The 17590-nt window shown below is 39.5% G+C and overlaps 2 protein-coding genes across 2 annotated transcripts; both read right to left on the bottom strand.

Moving 5' to 3' along the window:
• Positions 1-5058: 5058 nt before the first annotated feature.
• LOC143597085 (putative receptor protein kinase ZmPK1) lies at positions 5059-5751 on the bottom strand. Its single transcript, XM_077075683.1, has one exon. It carries the CDS (start codon positions 5749-5751, stop codon positions 5059-5061), a length of 693 nt encoding a protein of 230 aa, XP_076931798.1.
• Positions 5752-16435: 10684 nt separating this feature from the next.
• On the bottom strand, positions 16436-17304 carry LOC143597080 (EP1-like glycoprotein 4). The gene has a single exon (XM_077075680.1). It carries the CDS (start codon positions 17302-17304, stop codon positions 16459-16461), a length of 846 nt encoding a protein of 281 aa, XP_076931795.1. The 3' UTR covers positions 16436-16458.
• Positions 17305-17590: the final 286 nt, after the last annotated feature.

Genomic DNA, 17590 nt, shown 5'->3' on the forward strand with positions numbered 1-17590 from the left:
ATGTAACTATTATTTATATTACTTATTATTCGTTTTATTTACTGTTTTGTACTAGAGGTCTATTTCCAATGAATAATGAGAGTATCGTTGTTATTACCATTTATTATTTTTCTATATATAAGGAACCCACTTTTCATACAATCAGGGTTCATTGTCAAAGGCGAAGTCTTTATTACATTAAGGGTTGGGAGGTCTTGGGTTCAAGTCTCCTAAACGGCATAAATTCACCAATTAAAAACAAGAAAGACAAAAAAAAACAACTTTATTTCACAAGTGTTAATAATCAAATGCTGGGACTACAGTTGCAGTAAGGTCAAACCGTAAAGACTATTGGTGTTAATAATAATAAATTTTAATTTCACAGCTACGCCGTTGTGAGTATAATGTGTTGTTTGTGTATGATTCCCTCTCATGAAATGGGATTTTGTTACCACATCGCGTTCCACAAGCAAGTAAGATGTATTTTTTCTTATAACATTCAGAACTACATAAGAAATATGAAACTTTATTGGTTTTCTCCTTGGTAAATGACATGCAATCTTATTTTTCAATCGTAACAAGAGACTGTTATTGGACAATGATCAAGAAAGTTTAAAGAGATAAAGAGTGGTTAATTATTTGAAGAAATTAACTTGATTGGCCAGTTGGATACTAGCAACAAGTATCGCACTCTCCCATTTTATTAGTCCCACAGCAACCCCTCTTGCAACGGCTAGAACCTGGTGCTCGACCACTTACTAGTTTTTTCGGTTTTGATGAGCTGCCACCGCCTCCACACCCGGGTATTTCTCCTTGTATCGGTGAATTGCAATCTTCGGCTGCACATATAAATATACATTAGAAAATTATACATGTAACAAAAGAAATTAATGAATGTAACATTTTTTATTTGAATATTGAGAAAAACAAACCTAGGTGGCGGGTGGGGATCCGGGCATGGGCAACAAATATGGTTTGGAACGACGAGCTAATCACGAAGAGAAGAATGAGAGCAAATGCAAGTCCTCCTTTTAAGATTAAGGCCATTTTTTTGTAATTAGTAATTAATGAGTGAAGGATGGTATGAGAGTAATGAGATTGCTTATTGATGTCTCTATTTATAAGGTACATCGAAGACATAAGGAAACGAGGAGGAAGAGATGATGAAAGTGGTTATAGCTAGTGGTCCAAATATGTACGTTCACTCATTTATGGCTTTTAACACTTCAGTACTTTTGTCATCACTTTACAAGTTGTTAATTTGATCCTATCCCGTGATCATCCACTGACAACTTTCTATACATATACATACATGGTATACATCATGTATCATATATGTATGATTCATGTTTATGGGATGGTAAACAAGGTTTTTGTAATTTAATTAATGATACGTTAAGGGCGCGTTTGGTTCGCAAAGGAATTTGAATTTCAAGTAATTAGATTTTGAATTAAAACATTCTAAAGAAAAAAACTGGAATTTATACAAATTGGAATTTGGGAAAAGATTTTGAATTTGAGATTTCTTCATTGTTAGTGGAATTTTTTTCAAGGGAATTGAAACATATTTAAAAAAAAATTGGAATCAATCATTGTGAAGAGACTACACCGGATTTGGCCCAAGTAAAGTCCAAAGAAGCAACGCCAGCCAAAAGGCTCAGAGCACTCCAAGACAAGCGCTTGGGTCAACGATTGACTGGTCCTTGTTAGCCTGGACGTTGCAGAAGACTGAGGATGACGCACTCCTGAAGAAAAGGAAATGTTCAGCGGACAATAGAGAGGACCCTGTAGAAGTCAGAAGGAGGTGGAAAAGCCAGTGGATAATAGGGAGAGCCTTAGGATTAACGGTCTAGAGAAAAGATTCCACCACAATCCTATAAATGTAAACACTTGATTGTAACAAAAGGCAGGTTGAAATATACAAAAAGAACATACATTCTTACTATCATTCTCTCGGTCATTTCATACTAAAATCTTTCCAGGAAGCCTCACTCGCACACACACGAAAACACCTTAATTTAACCGATTCCATATTGTAACTTCAACTGAGGTTTCTACACATTGAGGTTTCTACACATTGCAACCACAATCTGAACCTACCAAACACGTAATCAATGCCTAACGCGTTCATATGTTCCTGAGCATTACTAGCGTAAGACGCGTAACCGGAAGCAAACGCGTTACCATGTCGGACACGTAATCAACAACACATGCACACTTGATGCATTAACCAACATTGGACACGTAACTGACACATCACGCGTAAATCGACATATGGTGTTGGACGCATTAAACAGCGTCACACGTCGTTTCGGATGCTTTACTGGCATTAAACACGTTAACCAATTTCCAAACTGATGCTGCTAAACTCGCATGTTTTGTGGGGGGTACCGAAGGAAAAATACTCAAAAACTATAGCAAGTTTAATTATTTGGTTAAATATATGAGTTAATTAAAAGAAGATAAAAAATTAAAACATAATAAACAAATTTTAATTATAAATAGTAAAATGAAAAGGAGAGTGAATAAAAAGAGAATAAAAAATATGGGAGTGAATTGGGTTTTTTTTCCTCCTGACATTTAAATTCGTTTGCGGTTTTGACCGCATAGCTAGGCTAAGTACTTCATTCATTATCTTAACGTGAGATAATATATGTAATCAGTATAATGGGCTAAAATTGCAATCAAATTTAAACACCAGTGGTTTATCCGTTTAAAAGTTACATTTTATGTTGAAAGGACTATGGGATATAAATTACCGGGCCAAGAAAACAATTTGGCCTAAACACACCGTCTCTTTCGTAGTTTATGATATGGATTTTTGGTGTTAAGTTGGCCTTTATTTTGCCAATGTCTCACTTGATAAAGACTTTTGCCTCTTGGATTGAAGTCTCCGGTTCAAAGTTGGGCATGAGGTGTGTTAATTTTTAGTAGTATAGAAGTAGGAGTAGGTGTATTTGCGGTTAAAAAAAGAATGAAACAGGTGGTTGACTGCTTCTCTTCCTCTTTATTTCCCATGGCCGCCGACAAAAACACCCAGCCCTCAAGACTCTGCCTCGTAACCGGGCGCATTCTTGTGGGCTATTGTGGTTTAGTTGATTGCTTCATCTAAACGTTTCTTCATAACTAGCTCAAATATGTGGTTTAGTTAAATATCTATTAGGACCTACCAAATATAAAAATGATATGAAGAAATAAATATATTGTTAACATATCAATGCATTTAACTAAAAATTAGTGCATAATGTTGAACACATAAAATACACCTATTAGCAACCATTATTCAACTGAAGAAATCTATTTGCTTAACCCTGGCCTTCAGATCGCTCACAAGCTAAGGTCAGATCGGAGCAACATTGTATATATTCGGAGACAAGAGGCGAACTCCACATGATAATGGATATGTTAATTTTGATGATAACTCCAATTTTGATGATAATTCTAATGATGGATCTCATAACGATGATAATGCGCTAGGTTATGAGACAGAGTTTGCTAAATAATATATGTAGAGACTCGACAAAACAAAGAAACGAATAATTTATGTAGAGAACCATGTAACAAAAAGTTAATGGAATCATACGTGTTATAACGAAGGATATTGAAAAACAAAGGTGAAATGAAATAGTTTATAAAGTTGGTGAAGAAACGTGGATCGACTCACTGGTAGACGATCTATTTTCCTCGGGTGTGATTATGCTATTTCACCGATGGTTTCTCTTGGATCTGATGGATCTGGGTTCTTCCACCTACAAAATGAACAGCACCGTAAACTTACCCCTTAGAAAGGGACAGAGGGGTCCTCTTTGGGGTAACCCTCCGGTGTGAGAATAAGTATTTGTGGGAGAAGATAATAATATGTGAGAGTAAGGAATTTGGAGTGTATTGCTTAATAGCTGAATACTCTGTTATTGTCTGTTTCAGTGTGTTATCTGATGATATTGGATGTTCTCCTCCTTGTGGAGGTGATGTGATATTTATAGTGCTAGGGTTTCCACTGATTGGGCTTAGACCTAATCAGGGCCTTGCTGGCCTCCTCCAATTGCTTTGCGCCACGTGTCCTTGGGGACACCTGGTGCTTTTTCATTGGTTATAATCACGTGGTAGCACATGGTTTATGCTGAGTTGTCCACCTTTCATTGGCAGCTGTCAACATCAGCATATTCTTATTCCTTAAAAAGATACCTTCTGGAAGGTTGTCTGACGTGCACAATCAAGGTTGCCCTAATCCTGATTTGGATAAGGGCGAGGTTGATTATGTGCATGTGTGATACGCGCCTATCCTGAGGATGCGCGAGGTCTTCTCTTTATTCTCACGCGCAGATGTTTCATGCGCAGATGTGATATGCACGAGCATGTGATATGCGCCACGCGCGGATGCGCCACGCGCATATGTGATATGCGTGAGCATATGTGATGCGTGAGCATATGTGATGCGTGAGCATCTGTGGTGCCTGAGCATATGATGCCTGAGCATATGTGATGCCTGAGCATCTGTGGTGCCTGAGCATATGATGCATGAGCATATGTGATATGCGCCATGCGCGTAGGTTTTGGCTTTGTGCCTTCATAATGTCTTGATTTCAAGCCTCTTGTCCATATCTTGTGGGTTGACCCGCCTCGCTCGGTGTTGAGGCGGGTACATACCTCTTCAGTTGGAAAACCAAAACAAGTCATCAACTAGATCTCTATACTCTGATAACTCTGAGGGCGAGTTCTATAGAAATGAAGGAAAATGATAAGGGGCCAGTTACTCAGATAATTGACATATGGGTGGGAATGAGAAATAAGATTGAAGAAATTAATTAAAACAATTGGTTTTTATTAAATTTTTGGTTTTATTATTATTTCAGTTATGATCTTTTATTTCATTGAAGTGTCTAGTAATTAATATGTATATGCTACTTTGACCAACCTAGTTCCGTTTATGAGTGTAATGTATAACGATTATGTAATGCTTGATAATAACTAAATTATTTCTCTCATATGATTTTTATCTAAGCCTTAGTTTGCCCTTCACCCGATTTTAAACAAACCATTGAAGTTTGGTGACCAGGATCGAAAAACACAAAAACGAATTTAGATCATAAGCTCGATCTTTGTAACTTTCATTAGCTCGAAAATTACAATACTTAAACTCTTTTGATACAAACCTTTCCTCCAGTTCGTCGAAGAAACACTAGCAATCAGCTTCTGTCCTTCAAACAGTTTCTGCCTGGGTACTAAACTGTCCGTCGGGTGATCAAATGATTGCCAAACAATCATGTTACCCGAATCAAACAGTACCAGGTTTCCAGTATCAGTTATGCTCATGCCAGCAACATGTTTTCCAGCAGTGTTGGTAGACCAAACTCGGCTACCATCGGCATCACGGAGAACTAAATCTCCAGCTTCATTAAGACTAACTTTTGCACCGAGTTTAACGGGGTGGGCTCGGTTGGCAGACCAGACAACTTGAGGGAACCCGCTAGCAGGTTGTGTTATACTTCCCCCATTGTTGGTTTGGACTATGAAGACTGCGAAGAGGTACGAGTCGCACCTCCCGTTGCAATAGAACCCGCAGGCGAACCTGGGTCCGTATGTTCTTGAATTAAGGAGGATGGCTCGGATTGTTGTGCCATCTGTGAAGGGTATTGAGTGGGGTGCGGACTCATTGTTGGTCCATGTGGTGGAAAGCTTTGCGGTTGGGTAGTCGAAGCGCTTGGCGATTGAGTAGCGAGAAAAGATGAGAAAGAAAGCAAGGAGAAAACTAGAAATTAATGGCGTTTTCATGGCTAATAAGTAATGAATAGAACAGATAGAATTGAAGATGAATTAATGCATATATATACGAAGCTGTGTATTTATAGGATTTCATATCTATAAAAGTCTTTTTCTTTGTTTTTTTTATGGGCAATAGTTTTCTTTCTAATTTGAAGTTCTTTGATATTGAATGTGCAAAACCATGTCCGGGTCATATGTTGACTATTGAATCAATGGATCGTTAGTAGATTGGTTCCGAGTTTTGACGAAACGATAGATTCGTGATCGGCTTTAAGGCGAAGCTATGTGGGGAATGGGGGTGGCCCCGGCCACTGCCGTTTTCTCCGTTAATAGGGTAAATTTCGTGATTTTTCTCGAAAAATTATATAGATATTAAGAGCGGTCACCCCCGATGTATTTTTCTACAATACTACCGGTCACTACTGATTTTTTTTAAATATAATACCCTATCGTTTGTTTTTTTTTCCTAAAACCTCGCAATATCTATAAACAAAAGTTACAAAATAGTAGTCGAATAGTAAAAGATATGTTTTTATAAATATTTTAGGTCTTTGCAATTCTTTATTCACCCTTAGGGATGAGATCGGTACCGTACCGGTACCGTTACCGATACCAAAATATTCGGTTCGATACCGGTATTGAATGTAAAATTTGAGATATACCAGTACCAAAACTCAAAACTTTGGTATCTATCCGGTACCGACGGTACCAAATCTGTACCGATTTCGATATCGGTACCGGTATGAATACCAAACTTGTTTATCCCTACCCACCCTTCCTCTTGCATCATCATTAATATTTTAGGTCTTTGTTGGTTAAAAAATTATTTTGTTTTTTTTTATTACAAGAACAATTGTTTGAATAAATGAAGAAAAATTAGATATATAGATATATTGTTTGATCCGACCCGACCCGAATCACCGACCCGACCCGAATCACGACACAAACCAAATCGTCGACCCGAAAATTTTTGAGTCCTGACTTCGGTCACCCCCGTGACTAAACCCAAGCTACGCCACTTGCTTTTATATAAATTAATTTCGAATGGTTAACTTTCTCGATTCGGCTCTTTTGATGAAACATCTCTCGTCAGAAGAAATTAAGGATGTGTGGTGTTGTGGGTACGAAAAATCTTCTTTTAAAATCATTTCAAGTTGATAAACACTATTGGGAGATTTTACTCTTGATATTTGGTGTAATATGGAAGAATTCTATATCATCGGGAACATTATAGCCAAGAAGTTAGTTCTTTTGTATTGATTCCCAAAGCCGGGACCCAATCAAGTAGACGATTATCGACCAATTAGTTTGATCGGGTGCACGTATAAAATTATCTCAAAATTGTTGGCAAGCAGATTAATGTTGAGTTCGGTGATAGGTAAGTGCATATATTGTTATGATTTACAAGTGAAATCAAGAACTACAATCGAACACACCCAAATAAAATACCAACTCACGATTTGTGCTCAAGGAGCTTTTCTGTTATTATTACTTAGACTCACGAAAACCAAGATACATAGAAAACAAAAAGAATTAGAGGGTTTCTATAGACCCATACAAACACAATTCTAAACCAACACAAACTGTTGAATTTGACTTTTAAACGAAAACAACTTTATCCAAAAACTAATAAAACAAATAAACTTAAACTTATTCTCCAAGTAAGCATAAATACCCCCTTGGACTTTTATGATCTCCTCCTTCCACCCCTCGAGATCGGACCGTACCTCCCTATTCAACATTGCTCGTTTTTAACACTCCCTCTCAATGTTGATATTCTTCATGTTCATTGCTTCACGAAATTCTTTGAGCTTCACACTCGGCAAACTTTTTGTAAAAACATCAGCTACTTGCTCATTAATAGTAACATACTTCAAATCAGTCTTGCCTTCTAATACTTTCTCCCGGATGAAGTGATAGTGCACTTCAATATGTTTCGACATTGCATGAAACATCGGATTCTCGGCTAAATGAATCGATGACATATTGTCACAAAACAACACTACCTTCTCATCCACTGATTGCTTAAGTTCACCAAGTAATAATTGTAACCAAATCACTTCTTGGGCTGCTATTGTAGCGGCCCGGTACTCCGCCTCGGTTGTCGATAACGAGACGGTTGGCTGTCTCTTGCTACACCATGTCACCACTCCTCGTCCAAGCTTAAAAACATAACCCGTAGTCGATCGTCTTCTATCCAAATCACCCGCGTAGTCAGCGTCACAATAACCCGTTAACTCCAACTTCACATCTTGATCAAATGTAATCCCAAAACCAAGAGTTGATTTCACATATCTTAGAACCCTTCTAATCGCATCAAGATGCGGCTTCCTAGGTTGTTGCATGTATCGACTAAGCACTCCGACTTCGAACGATATGTCGGGTCGGGTTAACGTTAAGTAAATTAAGCTTCCTACTATTTGCCGGTACATGGTAGGATCATCTAACTCCTTACCTTTATCGGCGCATAACTTTGACGTGACATCCATCGGTGTATCAATCGGTTTACAATCTAGCATACCGAACCGAGTTAACAAGTCGATGCAATACTTCTGTTGATGTAGAACTATAGCTCCCTCTTCATACTTTAATTCTAAACCCAAAAAATGACTTAATCTTCCAATTTCTTTCATATGAAATCTGACACACAAATTTCGTTTAAGCTGCTCAATCCCGCTTATGTCGTCTCCGATGATTATTAAATCATCAACATACACCAAAACTACAACCAGTTTAGGCTCGTTTGCTTTGACAAATAAACTCGCATCAGCTTTAGACATCTCGAAATCATTATGTTGCAAGAACTCGCTCATCTTCCCAAGCCACGCCCTCGGGGATTGCTTTAAACCGTATATTGCTTTTTGTAACTTGCATACATAGTCGGGATGTTCGTTGCTTACAAACCCCTCTGGTTGCTCCATATGTATCGTGTGATCGAGATCCCTGTAAAGAAACGCATTCATTACATCCATTTGATGTAGACCCCAATTCTTTCCTGCCGCAACCGCTAAAACAACCCAACGAAGCACCGATTTGTTACCAGGTCACAACACCGCCAACCTTTTCGTTCCGAGTCGTACCCAACGAAGATACACCGTATTGCCTTCTTCTCCTTCTTGTCTCGTAAATGGTTCTTCCTTTCGTACACGCCGTTCTGTCGTGGCGTGTTCGGGCACGTTAGTTGTCTTCGGATTTTATTTTCTCTTAAGTATTTGTAAAAAACAAATGACAAATACTCCCCACCGTTATCCGATCGCGATCGTTGAACCGTGCACTTCGTTAGTCTCTCGACCTCTTCCTTGAATAACTTAAACTTCTCGTATACTTCAGATTTTTCCTTCATAAAATCCACCCACACATATATCTAGAGAAGTCATCTATGAATGTAACCATGAACTTGAGACCTTTTACAGAGGGCTGTTTCACCGGACCGAACACGTCCGAGTGAATTAATTCTAACGGTTCCTTAGCTTTATAATTTGAGCTTTCATATGGTTGCTCGTGGGCTTTCCAAACTAACACCCGGCACACACCGATTCTTTCTTTACTTCAAACTTCGGAAAGCCTTCGACCAACTCGTTTTTCATCATTAATTCTAGTTTGTCGAACCCAACGTGGCTTAACCTGGCGTGCCATAAATCCGCAGTTTGACATCCACTCGTTTTGTCAACATACGCGGATTCAGCGGATAAAACGTAAACAGTGTCAGTTCGTTTTCCTTGCAATATATGAATGGAAGGAGTTTCAAATTTATCAAAAATCAACACGTTATCTGGTCCGAACAGAACGTACTTACCAGTCGAGGTTATTTGTGGTACGGAGAATAGATTCTTCTTCATTCCCGGAACGTGGAAAACATCTTGCATCACGAACTCCTTTTGATTACCATCGGCTGGAAAGTGAACCTCTCTATATTAGCAATTTGATGCCTAGAGTTATCCGCAATAACCACCACGTTATCTCCGATATACTTCTTGCACTTACTTAACTTTTCTTTCTCTCCGGTTAGATGATTCGAGCATCCCGAATCAATAATCCATTCTTCCAAACGGTTTGACTTAGGCTCGGTTGTAACTGTTAGAACCGGTACCTCTTGAACTTGTGCCACATTCGCCTCGACATCCCATGGTTCTTCACGCTCGGTTGTTGCTGCATTCCCTTCTTCGGGTTTCTTAGAAGGACAATTCTTAGACATATGACCTCGCACGCCACAGTTATAGCACGGGTATGGAAATTTTTTGTTTTGATTCTTTCTGTCACTTGTTTCCGAACCCTTACCTTCAGGTTTGTGCTGCCACTGTTTTTTCTTTCGATCGGTTTGATCTTTATAACTTTTGTTTGTTCTAAATTTCCCCTTTCCACGGTTAACGTACAAGGCCAAGTCCTCCTTCTTCACTTGATCAGGAACTGATAACCCAGCCATATGCGTAGCTAGTGATTCTTGTGCAGCTAACAAAATCTCGAACTCAACCAGGGATGGTTGAGCAGGCCAACCTTGGATGGCGGCGACATAGCTTCGAAATTCAGGTTTCAAACCGTGAACAATAATCTGCTTCATTCTTGCGTCACCAATACGAGCCTCGCGGTCTAATTCTTCAATCTCCCTGTCACACCCCACTTTAGGGCCTAGGCGTGTGACCACAATTTGGTACATGTTTTGTAAATAAATCAGAGTTGCGGGTTTTATTTTAGCGGAAGTCTTTAATAAAATATTATTACTTTGAAAACTTATTAAAAAGTCGGGTTTAAATACCCGTTCAATGTTTACAATACGTTTCTTTAGAAAACATAACTCTTTATAATATTTTGCAATAAAATATCTGAGCCACCAGATAGCATCTAATGACTATAACTCCAATCTTCTATTCCTTCTTGCTTGTCTGTTCTAACTTTTCTTGTTTCCCTGTAACATGGGTGGGAAAATACTTCAGCACAAAGCTGGTGAATAACGCTGACTCTAAAATATCTTTTCAATACCTTTGTGAAACCAACAATAATACTTTTGTGAAACCAACAATAATACCTTTGTGACTACTCATTAGGCACCCAACTACATTGGGATCAAATTACCCTAAGTCATCATCATCATCATCGTACTCAGTATATCCCACCAATAGCAAAGCTATGGTAGGGTCTGAGGAGGGTAAGATGTAGGCAGCCTTACCTCTACCCCATAGGGATAGAGAGGCTGCTTCCGGTGAGACCCCGGCTCGATAGTAGTTTTGCATCAAGCCCTAGACATAAGGCACATAGCACTCAATCATCGGGACACCGGCTGATCGGTGTATGTACCCTTATCTTTCAGCTATCAACGCCACTACATGATGCCTGATTAACCGTCCGTCACTTTTAACGTTATTTTCAAGAGATTAGTAAAATAACGTCAAAATTAGTGCAATTTCACTTTTGCCCACCCGAGGGTTCACACATATATACATCATATGTGCGCACCGCAAGCAGGGCTCCAAATTACCCTAAGTACCATGTACAATTAATTATATACACAATATCATTTCTCTGAACAGTCCCGTAGACCTTCAGAGGCATGTTGATGATATGCATGGCCTCGGGGAAATGCCGAGTCACCATGTATGTTTGGATCCAGACACATGTATACTCTTAATCAGAGTGTCCGTTTCTTATTATTGTACATAAAGTTTTTAAGGATTCTAAAATCCTATGCAAACATTCTGACTCATTATAAAAGGTTTGGGGCGTATTCACCTGTTCTGTTTATAATCAGTTTCTGATACTGATTCCTGTTTTCTGTTCTCTTCTTCTTGTTTTGTTATCTCGGACCTATAGTACGAGAATAACATTTGTATAAATAACTAGATCATCGATCTAGCTTTAGACCTTTAGTCTATTTTGGTATAACTTCAACCTTGATAAAATCATTTGTTTATATAAAACATTTGGACCTTTAGTCCCTTTCTTCGTTTACCAATTATATGTTCATTTCTTCTTCATGAAGAAACATCTATACTGAGTTTCTTCTTCAAGAAAAACATTAATTTCATAACTATAACCTCTTGTATTATATTTCTTAGTCATAAAGAAATACTATTTTGACTATAACCTTTGTTTATGAAAAGTTATATAATTCTTAATCGTAATTAAGGTTCGGGCTATACCCCCGACTATGGTCTAAGCCATTTATAATAAAATAATAACTTAGGCAGAACTCCTTACCTCGCATGGGTATTCGGAGTTAGATATTCCTAAGTTTATACGGGCAGCACTACAACTCTATGCACGTTTATCGAGACGTTCTTGATTGGCACACAAATCGAGGCAACGTTCAGGTGTCGCCGGGTCGTGCACGTACTTTGAGACGGAATGTCGGGTTACTTTGGTTGGCACACACTTCGAGGAAAACACCGGGTATTTGGTACGGATTACGGTGTAATGATTGTCGGGTCGGTGGCACGCAAAACGGTGTTCGACACGCAAACCGAGGTAAAGAGAGAAAGTACTTAGAGAGAGAGTATGGGAGTGTGTGTGTGAAATGATCCGATGCCCCTCATATTTATAGCTGATTTTGTGTCCCATCGCGATACGCGATGGGCTCGTCTTTTAACGGCGTCGCGTATCGCGATGCCCACCTTTCTGAGATCACGCCACGTGTCGCCACGTGGCCTGACACGTCTGCCACATGTCACCAGAGTGTGACACGTGTGTGATGCGTCATCACGGCCCATCGCGCTACGCGATGGCCGTTTCCTTGGACTCATCGCGTATCGCGATGGGTCCATGTATACTATTTTTCATTTTCAGTCCCTCATCTTTTGTAGTTTGTCACTTCTGGTCTAGTTCTCGTTATCCAAAAATGCCCTTCGCCATCGGCCTCGCCCGAACCCATGCGCGTGGTCGTCGGGTGCTTCGCACCCTCCGCTAGGACCACTTGGTGCATGATATTTATAAAAGAATATAACTATGGAAATTCTATATCTTATAGAGATTCCATTTCTTTACCACTTTCCATGTGAGATGGATTCCATTTCCTTATTTATATTTTAGTGGAATGCTTCCACTTTCTTACATTTTCCAATGTGGAATGGAATTTCTTTCATGTAAGTAAACTTAACTTAGGAAATATTTTTATTTTCCTTAATTTACTTATATTTCCTTATATTTCCTTATTTAATATTTTCTCATTATATATCTTGAGATTATTTTTGATCCCTCAACTTTCCTAAGTTGTCAAATTTGGATCGAAATTTTGGGGATGTTACACTCCGTACACAACGACTTCACCCTCTGAAAATACTGTGGGATTGATTGATCTTTCTTACTTACAGATAAGAGTTCGTTTTCCAACAATTGAAGTTTGGCATCGTTTCTCTTAGAGAACAAGGCAGCCAACGCGTCCCAGGCTAACTTTGGTGTTGCAAGATCTCGGATATGATCTAACAGTTCATCCTCCACTGTCGTCTTAAGGATGAACATCGCTCGTCCGACTTTAACTCTCCACTTGTGTATCGCCCCGTTAGTATCAATTCTTGGTTCCTCCGTGCTTGCACCGTTGACAACCTCCCATAGATCCGAACCCTGTAGAAACGAACTCATACAGGTAGACCATGTATTATTGTTTGAGTTATTCAACTTCTTCACCGCACCGAGCCCTTGAAACTCTGCCATGACTAACGGGTTTTGCTTATGCTTTTCTTCACCGAACGATTCTTTAACCTACAACCAAATCAATCGCTTAAACAAGCAATAAATCGTAGAACGAATCACACTGGCTGGACTTCGATCAAAGAATCAGATACGAATCGGTGGTCGGCTCTGATACCACTTGTTACGATTTACAAGTGGAAATCAAGAACTACAATTGAACACACCCAAATAAAATACCAACTCACGATTTGTGCTCAAGGAGAGCTTTTCTGGTATTATTACTTAGACTCACGAAAACCAAGATACATAGAAAACAAAAAGAACTAGAGAGTTTATATAGACCCATACAAATACAATTCTAAACCAACACAACTGTTGAATTTGACTTTTAAACAAAAACAACTTTATCCAAAAACTAATAAAACAAATAAACTTAAACTTATTCTCCAAGTAAGCATAAATACCCCTTGGACTTTTATGATCTCCTCCTTCCACCCCTCGAGATCGGACCGTACCTCCCTATTCAACATTGCTCGTTTTTAACATATATTGTAGGTGGTCCGCTCATTGTTAATGAGCTTGTTTCCTAGTTACTTGAAGTTTGTCGACAGAAGTACTATGATATTCAAAGTAGATTTCTAGAAGGCTTTTGAAGATTTAAACCGGATGTTTTTAGATTCGATAATGATGCGAATGGGATTTCTGGTTTATATGGCATAAACAGATACCATGTTGTCTAGAGTTGGTTTCTCATATACAAAGGGACACCTACAAAGGAGCTTAAAGTTAAAAGGGGGGTTAGGCAAGGGAATCACCTAGCACCAATCCTTATTAGACTCATCGCTATGGGGCGCCCTTTGGGGGATTTTTTGGGCGCCGTGGGCGCCGAACACCGGCGTGGGGCGCGGACGAACCAAGGGCGAAGAAGGTGAGTTCGTTTCAACGGCCGGCGCGGTTTTGAATGTTGGTGCCCCCCCCCTCCAACGTTCATATTAACGCCTATTTAAAAAAACTAATTATTTTATTTATAAATACTAACCTATTTTATCATTTTTTACTCAAACAAATACCAAATTTCAATCAAATTTTACTAAAAAAAATCTCTCAACTCCATACCATGGATCCTTTCTCAAATTTCACAAGCTCGAGCTCAAACCCGAACACGAGCTCGAGTTCAAACCCGAATTAACCAAAACCCGAACACCAACCCAAACCCGTGGGATCCGGCTCAAACAAATGGAAGACAATGGTTTTAAAAATGTACCAATTCTCCACAATTCACACTCGCCTTAAGAACAACAAAGGAAGCGGCACGAATGACGCCGACTTTCTTAAGGCTATGTTGAACAATACAAGGGCCTTCATGGTCACCACTTCGGCATGGAGATGTTTGAAATTTGGAAGAAATGTACGAGCTCGCCAAAGTGGCATCCGATCCCGACATCTTCACCGCGACTGTCTAAACGGTCAAAAACAACGTCTACTTCGGCCAATCAATCGCCGTCCCAAGCCGGGTAGGATGCTCGTTCTCAATTTAACTTAAACGAGATTGATCCCGATTTTCTTTTTGATGAACCAGATGAGTTGCACGTCCGGTAGGAAGAGAAAAGGCCAAGGCGGTGGCTATAGGTGGGAAATCCTCGTCTAGAACGACATCCTCGATGAGTTCTGACGTGAGCGCTCGGTTTGACAACTTGGAGCTTGCACTTAAAGAGTTTCGCGAGGACAAAAAAGACTCGAAAGAGGAACTCAAGATAATACACGAAGAAAGAAAAGCGATGCATGCGGAATACAAAGCCATGCATGAAGGAAGAAAGAAAGAAGGCTAAATCGGAGCGTCAACGAGAAAAGGACTTCAAGCTCCTCGCAAAGGATCTCTCGCATCTAGATCCGGCCATGCGGGCGTTTTTGGAGGAAAAAAAAAGCAAGGATAATGGCAAAATACGCAAACGAAGACTCGGACGCCGAATATTAGAAGTTCTATTTTTTTTCTATTTGTATGTTTTTTTATATTTTTTAGTTTAGTTAAGTTTGATTTTTATTATATTTTAAGTTTAATAAAGTTGTTGGTTTTTTAATTTTTATATAAAAAAAATAAAAAATTAAAGGGGCTTCGAAGCCCCCGCGCCATAGAGGGACATCTTTGGGGTGGGGCTTTGAAGCCCCGAGTGCCCACGTGACGCTGACGTGGCACTAAGGAGGGGCTTCGAAGCCCCTCACCATAAAGGATGGTCTTATTATTGGGCGTTAACTCTGGCACGTGAGTCGGCCTCAGAGGTTATTACATGGTATTAACTAAAACCAAATTAAGTTTAAGTAGTTAGATAGTCTGGTGATTTCTCATGTGTTCTATGCCAACGAGTGTATCTTCGCGGGTGATTGGTCCTTCTCGAATGGATTAAACTTGGCTCGTTAATTTATTAAGTTGTTTTTATTTGTGTCCGCACTACTCCAGACCAACTAGATGATATGCCCTTGATTCTTGGATGTTCGGATGGATCGCTCTCATTCGTTATAAGGTGGTTCTTAAAACTCTAACATGATATTTCGGGTTGCTTGGTTCGAAGTACAATTTTGTTATTGAGTTTTATTTTAACTTTCATTTTATGTTTTATTTTTGCTTTAAAGATTCTCCAGAAAATTTGGAATTTCGTAACTTCTAAAACATCCCCTCAGTAATCAGTCACTGATTGTACCGCATCAGAGTTCTTGTCGACAACCGGAGAAGACATGCTTCCCTTGAGAAATTCCTTCAGTAATATGTCGATTTCTCATTAAACTCAAAACGATTACAAGGGAAATAACTGCGCCGCAACCCCCTTTTATTGCAGAGAGACTTCCATCGACGAATACTTGTTGATAATGACTTTAGCGACAAAGGCCCAACAGAAATTGCTCGTCGAGGATAGCTCCTTGGTTGCCATTCACTCGACATTAGACAAACCATCCAATGGATCTCAACAATTTTCTGCTTTTATTTAATTAATTCATTAGTAACATAAGTATACAACAAACTAAAACGTATAATAAATTATCACTTATTCATTTATTATACAAAATGCAACAATGATGTCTTCATGTCATATATAACATCCATTAGAGTCTCCGGCCACGAACTTCGAATAAATCAGCCACCACCCGCCACCCGGACTGCCATTCCAACACTCTCAAATGCCCATCGGGCATTAGTTTCATGTACTGAGCCGATGATGCTAGCGGCAAGGGAATCGAACCGTCAGGACGACTTGGCTCGGCAGAATGAATGAACAAAGCCAAACTTCCATTAAACAACCTAACATAACTTCTTTCTTTACTTCCATCAGAACCATTAACTAAATACTTGTAATAAACTCGATGTGGCTTCGATTCGATGTAACCAAACAAACCTTTATTCGTAACCTCAACCGAATACAAACCTTTCCTCCAATTCGTTGAAGAAACACTAGCAATCAGTTTTTGTCCTTCAAACAATTTTTGTCCAGGTACTAAACTGTCTGTCGGGTGATCAAACGATTGCCAAACGATGGTGTTACTAGAATCAAACAATACTAGGTTTCCGGTGTCAGTTATCTGCATGCCAGCAACATGTTTTCCCGCAGTGTTGGTAGACCAAACGAGGATACCATCCGCATCTCGGAGCACCAAGTCTCCAACTTCATTAAGATTAAGTTTTGCCCCAAGTTTAACTGGGTGGTCCCGGTTGGCTGACCAGACAACTTGAGGGAACCCAATAGCGGGTTGGACAATACCTGACCCACTATTGGTTTGGACAATAAAAACTGCAAAGAGATAAGAGTCGCAGGTTCCATTGCAGTAGAACCCACAGGCGAACCTTGGTCCGAACGATCCTCTAAGGAGGATGGCTCGGACTGTGGAGCCGTCTGTGAAGGATACCGAGTGGGGTGCGGACACATACCCTCTTTGCTTCTTCCGTGGTGACATTGTTGCCAACGAATAAGTTTTAACTGAATTTCTTGTGATCACCGTAGTGCCATGATTTCCTTCTCACAGAATTGCCTTTAAAGTAACTATCCACAACTCGTTCATGGTTTTTATTGATCGAATAAAGCTAATCATAGATCTGTTATTTATAAAAAATTTCTAAAATGATTAGAAAACTGTATTTCAAATGAACATAAATCAGCGGTGCACAACAAACTGGTTCGGCAATAACCAGGTCGTAAGTGACCCGAGCAGATTTCAACCCTAACAAGTTTGAAACACGAGC

Source organism: Bidens hawaiensis, unplaced genomic scaffold (assembly GCF_021521415.1).
Source record: "Bidens hawaiensis isolate Kalapana, Puna unplaced genomic scaffold, B.hawaiensis_p1.1 tig00047558_1, whole genome shotgun sequence".
Lineage (NCBI taxonomy): Eukaryota > Viridiplantae > Streptophyta > Magnoliopsida > Asterales > Asteraceae > Bidens > Bidens hawaiensis.